The sequence below is a fragment of the Rattus norvegicus genome, chromosome 1 (assembly GCF_021556685.1).
Source record: "Rattus norvegicus strain SHRSP/BbbUtx chromosome 1, alternate assembly SHRSP_T2T, whole genome shotgun sequence".
Taxonomy (NCBI): domain Eukaryota; kingdom Metazoa; phylum Chordata; class Mammalia; order Rodentia; family Muridae; genus Rattus; species Rattus norvegicus.
This window is the reverse complement of record NC_141534.1, coordinates 222,804,556-222,815,089: the sequence shown is the minus strand read 5'-3', so window position 1 is coordinate 222,815,089 and position 10,534 is coordinate 222,804,556. Positions and strand designations below refer to the sequence as shown.

The 10,534-nt window shown below is 35.2% G+C and overlaps 1 protein-coding gene across 1 annotated transcript; it reads left to right on the top strand.

Moving 5' to 3' along the window:
• Nucleotides 1-1,816: 1,816 nt before the first annotated feature.
• Nucleotides 1,817-2,761, top strand: Or5b12 (olfactory receptor family 5 subfamily B member 12). The gene has a single exon (NM_001000254.1). The coding sequence runs from the start codon at nt 1,817-1,819 to the stop codon at nt 2,759-2,761; it is 945 nt and encodes a 314-aa protein (NP_001000254.1).
• The last annotated feature ends 7,773 nt before the right edge of the window (nt 2,762-10,534 follow it).

Genomic DNA, 10,534 nt, shown 5'->3' with positions numbered 1-10,534 from the left:
TTACAATTGCACATTTATAAGTATATAAATGGGTTATATGTTATCTCACTAGGGATAATTATTTCCAGATCCACCCACCTACCTATAAATTTTATAATTTCATTTATTATATGTTTTATCCTATCCAAGGTATCTTGTGTTCTGAGAATAGAAAGATAATGATAAAAAATAAAGGCTCTCCTATATTTTAAATATTACAAAAATAAAGGCATTTATTGGAGGCATATGTTATCTGCATTTTATCATCCAACTTATACTTTTATAATCAACTAAGGTGCAAATATATAAGCTTGTATCCATGATAACTAAAACATAAAATAATTCCTGTGCTTTACATAAATGGGTTGGCTATTCACCTACAAAGACAGAAATCTTTCATAAAAAAAAAAAAAGAGAAGAGACTATCTGAAGGATAGAAGGATAGGAAAGTATATGGAGAGTACAAATTTCATGAATTTTGTCAGCAAACTTTTGAGTTTACTTTATCTGGAAGGTCCATCTTGTATATTAACCACTTCTAAAATCAAGATAAGCAAAATACTTTGATTGAATCACAATGTATAATATATGTTATATAATGTAGTTCAAATTTGGATTATAACTACAGTCAAGAAAAAGTTTATGGAAAAAGTGTAGTCATATACCTACTAAGCAAACTCATGAACATTATGAAAAATATAGCTTCTGACATTTGCATCCAAATGTTTCTGACCTGGAGATGAACTACGTAGGGTCAAGAATCCAAGATACGTGGATGTGAGAGCAAAATAGGTTTACTGGGAAAACGAAATTTTTATTGGATATATTCCATAATTTCTAGCATATAAGTTAATGTTTTCTGTGTATGGTAAAAGGCAGGCCCTGTGTATCTTACTCTACCATGAGACTAATAAAGTTGTTTACTCACTTAAATATACTTTCTTATTATGGACTATTATTTTTATATAACTTGCAATAGGTAAAATAAAGTGAAATGAGAGTAAAATAAAGTAAATTTTGCAATACTTCTGGAAGAATTAACAATATGATGCAACCAAGATACTTATGCTGATATCCTAACCTCTGATATTACAATTCAGAGTCACTGGGAGATGTATATGATGTAGATGCACTAAGAAACAACATCATATGGCTGGAGTTGGTGTCTATAAGAAATAAACATTCAAGATATAAGATCTTCTATCACAAAATAACAGAAGGCTTGTATAAACTAGGAAATAGGGCCTTATGAAATACCACTGCTCCTGAGCCTACACAATATGAAGAAATAAAATCATGGTCTTTAGATTCTGTTCACAGTGAAAAGAAATAATCTAAAGTTTTCAAAGCCCACAGTTTTCATTAACCACACACCCAAAGATGAAAACTGAACAAAACACAACAAAAGCTCAGAAAATGAATATAAGATATATACTTCCAGCTATTGCACATTACCCTGATTATTAATACTTTAAATAATTCTAGTTTAGTGAAAAAATAATTTTTTGCTTGGTTTGAAGCTTCAAATACAGACTTTGTGCTTTTCTAGGGAACAACTAATATGGCAGTCTTACCTAAGACTTTTTTCCTGAACCTCAATTCAGTCATATGTGAAGATACTAGATTGAAATACATTGTCTTTTCTAAACACAGTATGATCTCATTTTAATTTAAACTTGAATTTTCCTGCCACAGCCAACTTGGGTCAGAATGCTTGAAAGGAACATTGCCACACTGAAGGGAGGCATGGAGAGATAAGTCAGAAAATACCGCACATTACTCTCCATTCTCATTCTCATCTCATTCTCTTTGCTACAGGGCAGCCACATGATCCCCAATGAAAAACAGTACCGAGGTGACTGAGTTCATTCTTGCAGGGTTAACAGATGACCCAGAACTCCAGATACCACTCTTCATTGTCTTCCTTCTCATCTATCTCAGCACCTTGCTTGGGAACCTGGGAATGGTAGGGTTGATTCTACTGGACTCACACCTCCATACACCCATGTATCTTTTTCTCAGTCACCTGTCTCTGGTGGACTTTGGTTATTCTTCAGCTGTCACTCCCAAAGTAATGGCAGGTCTCCTTTCAATAGACAAAACCATATCCCACAATGCTTGTGGAACCCAGTTCTTCTTCTTTGTGGGCTTTATAACCACAGAAAGCTTTCTCTTGGCTGCCATGGCTTATGACCGCTATGCAGCAGTGTGTAAGCCCCTGCATTATACCACCACCATGACCACAAACACATGTGCTTGTCTGATCATAGGCTCCTATGTCTGTGGCTTCCTGAATTCCTCTGTCCACACTGGAAACATTTTCAGGCTCTCCTTCTGCAAGTTCAATGTGATAGACCACTTTTTCTGTGATGCCCCACCTCTCCTGGCCCTCTCATGCTCAGACACCTCTCTCAGTGAGACGGTGATTTTCTTTGTTGTGGGTTTTAATGCTCTTTTCTCTATTGTGGTCATTGTGATCTCCTACCTGTTTATCTTTATCACTATTCTGAGGATGCATTCATCTGAAGGACGCCAGAAGGCATTTTCCACCTGTGTTTCCCACCTCACTGCAGTCTCCATCTTCTATGGTACCGTTATCTTCATGTATTTGCAGCCCAGTTCCAGTCACACCATGGGCACTGACAAAATGGCATCTGTATTCTACACCATGATTATTCCAATGCTGAACCCTTTAGTTTACAGCCTGAGGAACAAAGATGTTAAGGGTGCATTCAAAAAAGCTGTAGTCAATGCAAAATCTACCATAACATTCATATTTTAGTTTTACAACAAATCTACTATAAGACAGTTTCATTTGCTTTCTAAATTTATGAAAAATATTGACTATCCAGTTCCTATACTTATAATTATTAAAATAATGCCTCAGCTATATAATAAGAACACTAGAAACAATAGATTAGAAGCAATCACTCATCAAGGGAGAATACTGGATTTAATAAATAGATTTAAATGGATATGGTTACTCCACTATCTCATGCTCATGTCTACTCATGTGTATATGTGCACTGCATATGCATCCCTCTTAAATGAGAAACCTATGGGGAAAATCCTTACCAGCTATAAAAAATGACCATGATTAGTATCAGGAACGTGCAATGTTTTAAAAATAATAATAAACATCAAAGCCAGGCAGTAGTGGGGCACATCTTTAATCCTAACACTTGAGAGACAGAGGCAGATGGGTATCTGAGTTTGAGGCCAGCCTGGTCTACAGAGTGAATTACAGGATAGCCAAGACTACCTAGAGAAATTTTATCTCAAAAATTAAAAGAAAAAAATAATGGTAAATGTTGAGAAAGTAAATCACCCAACTTAAAACCATGGAATGGAAGTAAATAGAATTCTCAAAAGAAACATCAGAATTTACTATGAAATATTTTTCAAATGTTCAAATTTTTAGCCATGAGGAAAATTCAGATTAAGACTACTTTGAGATTTCATCTTACTCCTGTCAGAAAGGCTAAGATCAAAAGCAAAAGCAAAGGATAATAAATTCCAGCATCCATGTACGAAAAAGGGATCTCTTTTGCATGATTGATAGAAGTGAAAACCGTGGTCACTATAGAAATCAGTGTAAATTTTCCTACAAATGTGTGAAATAGATCTACCATATGAACCAGCTATACCTGTCCTGACATATTTCCAAAGGACTCTGTATTCTACAGATATACTTTCTCATCCATATTGATGCTACTCAGTTCAATATCAAGAAATGGGGACAGCTTAGATGTCTATCATCTGATGAGTGGGTAATGAAACTGTAGAAAAGATATTTAATGGAGTACTATTCAGTTGTAAGAAAAATAAAATCATTAATATCACAATAAAATGATATGCCTGGAAATGATATACATTAGGTAATCCAGAGTCAGAAAGATAAACATTTAATGTTGTCTTTAAGATATATATTTTATATTTGAATATTTAGATATGCGTGCTTAAATTAGAGTGCCTAGGAAATTAGTAAGAGGCCATAATGGTGGTGGGAGGTGATTTAAAGAAAAAGAGAATAGAATATACGTATAGTCTCTGAAGAGGAGACAATATTGGAAAAGGAAGAGTTAATGGAATAAGAGATGAAAGAGTAAAGAATCAACAAATATGAGAAAAATAATACTGTTTTTGAAAATTTCATAAGGCCACTAATAAAAGTAGTAGAAAAGTCTCCTAAAATGATACATACACATATATATCATGTTCATATATTTTAAAGTTTTAATGTGGTTGCTCTGTAACAAATGGACACTCTCTCCCAGATATCAAAGGCTAACAATTACTCTTGGTTATCCTTCATAACTTGGAGCTAAGGCCTTAATACTGAAAATAAACCACTCTAGAATCATATGACACAGAAAAATCAATCTGGTATCAACCTAGAAGCTTCATTTCTATTCACTAGCTATTATAGTGCTGGAAGATTCTATTTGCGTTACTGGAGTAGAAAAGTATTCAACAATCATGCTAATTTGTTATCCCAAGCTACTGGAAATACAGATCTATTGGTGCAATAGTGATATGACTTATGTAAAAATATAAAATTTATGAGAAAATTAGTAGCCAGGGGATAAGGGAAGAATTGGAGGAAAGGGAATCAGGATGGGTTGGATCAAATAATATTCTGTATTGTGAAATTCTCATTAAAAAAGTTTAAGATTTTATGTAAATCTCTGTATATAGATACTTATTTTGTGACACAAACAGCCATATTGGTGCAGCATTATATAAAACCAATATGTTTATTTGATCACTTTAATAGAGAAATATATGAAGATGAGCATAATTAGTTATGTCTAAATGATACGCATCCAAATATAACATTTGATTTTTATTATCAAACACCAAAAATGTTATTGTTATCAATAACATAATATAATGTTGTAAATAAATAAATGTTATAAAATTTTGAGTCAGATGTTTGAAACTTGAAATTTGAGTTATTTCAAATTTTCTCTAGTTTGGAGTATTTTAGGGCAGCTATTTGATCTAAAAAGAAAGGGTTTTTTAATCATACAATGTATTTTGTTTATTTTTTCCTTCCCCAACTCCTCCCATGACCCATTTATCTGCCCATTGACACAAATTCATTCATTCTATATCTCTGACTCTCTGTCTCTCTCACTCTTTCTTTTTTTTTTTATTAACTTGAGTATTTCTTATTTACATTTCGAATGTTATTCCTTTTCCCGGTTTCTGGGCCAACATCTGCCTAACTCCTCCCCCTCCCCTTTTATATGGGTGTTCCCCTCACCATCCTCCCCCCATTACCGCCCTCCCCCCATTAATCACCTTCACTGGGGGTTCAGTCTTAGCAGGACCAAGGGCATCCCTTTCCACTGGTGCTCTTACTAGGCTATTCACTGCTACCTTTGAGGTTAGAGTCCAAGGTCAGTCCATGTATAGTCTTTGGGTAGGGGCTTAGTCCCTGGAAGCTCTAGTGGATTGGCATTGTTGTTCATATGGGGTCTCGAGCCCCTTCAAGCTCTTCCAGTTCTTTCTCTGATTCCTTCAATGGGGGTCCCGTTCTCAGTTCAGTGGTTTGCTGCTGGCATTCGCCTATGTATTTGCTGTATTCTGTCTGTGTCTCTCAGGTGAGATCTACATCCGGCTCCTGTTGGCCTGCACTTCTTTGCTTTATCCATCTTGTCAAATTGGGTGCCTGTATATGTATGGGCCACATGTGGGGCAGGCTCTGAATGGGTGTTCCTTCTGCCTCTGTTTTAATCTTTGCCTCCCTATTCCCTGCCAAGGGTATTCTTGTTCCCCTTTTAAAGAAGGAATGAAGCATTCACATTTTGATCATCAGTCTTGAGTTTCATGTGTTCTGTACATCTAGGGTAATTCAAGCATTTGGGCTAATAGCCACTTATCAATGAGTGCATACCATGTGCGTTTTTCTGTGATTGGGTTACCTCACTCAGGATGATATTTTCCAGTTCCCTCCATTGTGAGAATGGCTAAGATCAAAAAACTTAGGTGACAGCAAATGCTGGCAAGGATGTGGAGAAAGAGGAACACTTCTCCATTGTTGGTGGCATTGCAGACTGGTACAACCATTCTGGAAATCAGTCTGGAGCCTCCTCAGAAAATTGGACATTGAACTACCTGAGGACCCAGCTATACCTCTCTTGGGCATATACCCAAAAGATGCCCCAACATATAAAAAAGACAAGTGCTCCACTATGTTCATAGCAGCCTTATTATAGTAGCCAGAAGCTGGAAAGAAGCCAGATGCTCTTCAACAGAGGAATGGATACAGAAAATGTGGTACATCTACACATTGGAATATTACACAGCTATCAAAAACAATGACTTTATGAAATTCTCTCACTCTTTCAAAAAATGAAAATCAAAACAAAAAACAGGAAGACAAAATATGTCAAAAATAAACAAAAGTTTTCACACAAAAAGTAATTAAAAAGTTAATTTTTTTGCTATCTACTTCTGAGCTTGGGGCCTGCTCTGGAGTATAATTGATATATTCAATGAGACTCCATTGGAAAAAACTAAATTTTTGTTTTCCAATATCAATCATAAATATCTTCTTGATTATGAGTGGGACACTGTGTCCACATTTCCCTTTCAATCTTGGAGCTGGAACTCATTCGGGATTGAACCTGTGCAAATCGTTTGTGTGCTGCCAGTCCCTGTGAATTTATATGTGCACCAGTCCTGTCATGTATGGAAGACCCTTTTTCTCTAGTGTTATCCACTACCTCTAGCTCTTACAGTCTTTCTGTCTCCTCTTCCACAAAGATCTCTGAGATGCTCTGTGGGAAAGGTTTGCTGAAGACATCTCATTTAGGACTGAGTGTTCCAAAGTTTCTCACTCTCTGCCATTGTCCAGTTGTGGGTCATTGTGCAAGTACCAATTTTTATGTAGATAGTGAGAATCCCAACTCAAGTCCTAATAATTGTGAAGTAAGCACTTTATTTACCATCTCTAAAGTCCTTAGAAACTAAATTACTTCAAACCTTATCTAAACTAAGTTTTTTATATGTAATGAACCTACTTAGTTATAGGCAGTGGCTTAAATAAGAGTCTAATTAAGGTTTATTTTTAAAATGTTTGATTTCTGCATAAGCTTTATCTATATTAGGAATTCTAAAATGGCAATTGGTATTAACTTACAATGACATAGAAGCAATAGGCTACAGAACAGTAAAAAGACTATAAATAAAATAGTATTATATATTATATGTTTAAAGCAAGAAATAAGGATTTTTATTGTTATAAATATTTCATAGGAATTTTATAGGAATAGCAAAAATAACTAGAGAAAGATGAGACACTTACCTTTTTTAAATGTATTACTTTGTGTCTTGTCCTATTGAACCTCCTAATAATAACAAAGTAGTACTTTTATGAAGGTTTTTTAAAAAAAGAACATGATTAAATACAGAAAGTGTAAGAAAGGGTTCTTCCGGTCTTAGCTCTGCCTGTGCATGGAAATGAAAGCCCATCACCATGAGCCCTAATACACCTGAAGTCAGAGGTAAGACCAAATCTTCTAGGCCAAGTGACCCACCTGGGGCCCTGAGGACATACAAATCCAGGAAAAGTCTGGGACAGGACCCTTCCAGTTTCTGCCTGAGCCCAGAGCTGACCCAGGCTCACAATTCTGTACAGAGAACCTGCTGAAAGAAAACAGGTCTACAAGAGTGCTGACACATAGGCTTACAGAGACAGTAAGACCAGCTAACATGAGTGACAACCTGAGGGCGAGAGGCAAGCACAGGAAACTAAGCAACAGAAACCAAAACTAGATGTCATCATCAGAGCCCAGTTCTCTCAATAAAACAAATACTAGATATTGAAACACAACGGAAAAGCAAGATGTGTGTTTAAAATCACATTTCATGGTGATGATAGAGGACATTAAGAAATACAGGACAATACAGGTAAACAAGTAGAAGCCCTTAAAAAGAAAACACAAAAATCCCTTTAAAAATTACAGGAAAACACAACCAAACAGGGGAAGGAATTAAACAAAACCATCCAGGATATGAATATGAAAATGGAAAGAGTAAAGTAATCACTAAGGGTTACATCCCTTGAGATATAAAACCTAGGAAAGAGATCAGCAGTCATAAAGGCAAGCATCACCAACAGAATACAAGAGATAGAAGAGAGAATCTCAAGGGCAGAAGATACCATAAAAAATCACTGACACAACCATCAAAGAAAATGTAAAATGCAAAAAAACTGCAATGGAAAATATCCATGAAATCCAGGACAGAATGAGAAGATCAAATCTAAGGATAATAAGTACAGAAGAGAGTGAAGATACCCAACTTAAAGGGCCAGTAAATATTTTCAACAAAATTATAGAAGAAAACTTCCCTAACCTACGAAAGAAATACCCATGAACATACAAAAAGCCTTACAGAACTTCAAATATATTGAACCAAAAAAGAAATTCCTCCTGTCACATAATAGTCAAAACACCAAATGCAAAAAAGAAAGAAAGAAAGAAGGAAGGAAGGAAGGAAAGAAGGAAAGAAAGAAAGAATATTAAAAGCTGTAAGGGGAAAAAGGTTAAGTAACATAAAAAGGCAGACCTACCAAATTTACAGCATACTTAGCACCAGAAATTCTGAAAGTCAGAAGATCCGTGGCAAGTGTCATATAGACCTTAAGAAAAGACAAATGCTATCCAGGCTATTATATCCAGCAAAAATCTCAATTAACATAGATGGAGAAACCAAGATGTTCCATGACAAAACCAAATTTGCACAATATCCTTCCACAAATCCAGGCTTAAAGGATAATGGATGGAAAACTCCAACACAAGGAGGGAAACTATGCCCTAGAAAAAATAAGAAAGTAATCTTCTTGCAAAAAACCAAAAAGAAGATAGCCACACAGACATATTTCCACTTCTAACAACAAAAATGAGAGAAAATAATAATTACTATTTCTTAATATCTTTTAACATCAATGGACTCGACACCACACACACAAAAAAAAAAAAGACATAGACTAACAGACTGGATACATAAGGAGGATCCAGCATTTTGCTGCATACAGGAAACACACTTCAAAGACAAAAACAGACACTACCTCAGAGTAAAAAGCTAGAAAACAATTTTCCAAGCAAATGGTCCCAAGAAACAAGCTAGAGTAGCCATTTTACTATCAAATAAAATCGAAATTCAGCCAAAAGATATCAAAAAAGATAAGGAAAGACACTTCATATTCATCAAAGGAAAAATCCAGTAAGATGAACTCTCAATCCTAAATATCTATGCTTCAAATGAAAGGGTACCTACATTCGAATGAAAGAAACCTTACTGAAGCTCAAATCACACACTGTACCTCACACAATAATAGTAGGAGGTCTAAACACCCTACTTTCATCAATGGACAGATCATGGAAACAGAAATTAAGCAGAGACATAGAGACATAGAGAAACTAACAGAAATTATGAACCAAATGGACTTAACCAATACACATAGAACATTCATTATAAAACAAAAGAACATACTTTCCTCTCAGCACCTCATGGTACCATCTCCAAAACTGACCATATAATTAGTCATGAAACAAACCTCAGCAGATACAAGAAGATTGAAATAATCGCATGCATCTTATCAGGTCATTGCAGACTAAGACTGGTCTTCAAAAACAAAAAACTGACAGAAAGCCCACATGCACATGCAGGATGAACAATGCTCTGAGTAGATAACTTGGTCAAGGAAGAAATAAAGAAAGAAATTAAAGATTTTTTTGAATTTAATGAAAATGAAGGCACAAGGTATCCAAACTTATGGAACACAAGGAAAGGACTGCTAAGAGGAAAACTCATAGCTCTGAGTGCAGCCTAAAAAAAAAAAAAAAAACAAGAGAGATAATACATTAGTAGTTTGACAGCACACCTAAAAGCTCTAGAAGAAAAAGAATTAATGACATCCAAGAGGAGTAGATGAAAGGAAATAATCGATCTCGGGACTGAAATCACCCAAGTAGAAACAAAAAGAACTATACAAAAAATCAAAAACCCAGGAACTGGATCTTTGAGAAAATCAATAAGATTGATAAACACTTAGACAGACTAACTGGAGGGCACAGAGAGAGTATCCAAATTAACAAAATCAGAAAGGAAAGGGAGACATAACAACAGAATCTAAGGAAATTCAAAGATTCATCAGATCCTAATAAATTTGGAGGAAATGGACAATTTTCTAGACAAATACCAGGTAGCAAAGTTAAATCAGGGTCAAATAAACCATCTAAACAGTTCCATAACCCCAAAAGAAATAAACCAGGTGGGTTTTATAATGAATTCTATCAGACCTTCATAGAAGATCTAAAACCAATACTGTCCAAACTATTCCATATAATAGAAAAAGAAGGAACACTACCCAATTCCTTCAATAAAGCCACAATTAACACTTATACCTAAACCACACAAAGACCCAACAAAGAAAGAGAACTTCAGACCAATTTCCCTTATGAATATTGATGCAAAATACTCAATAAAGCACTTGCAAACTGAATCCAAGAACACATCAAAATGATCATCCATCATAATC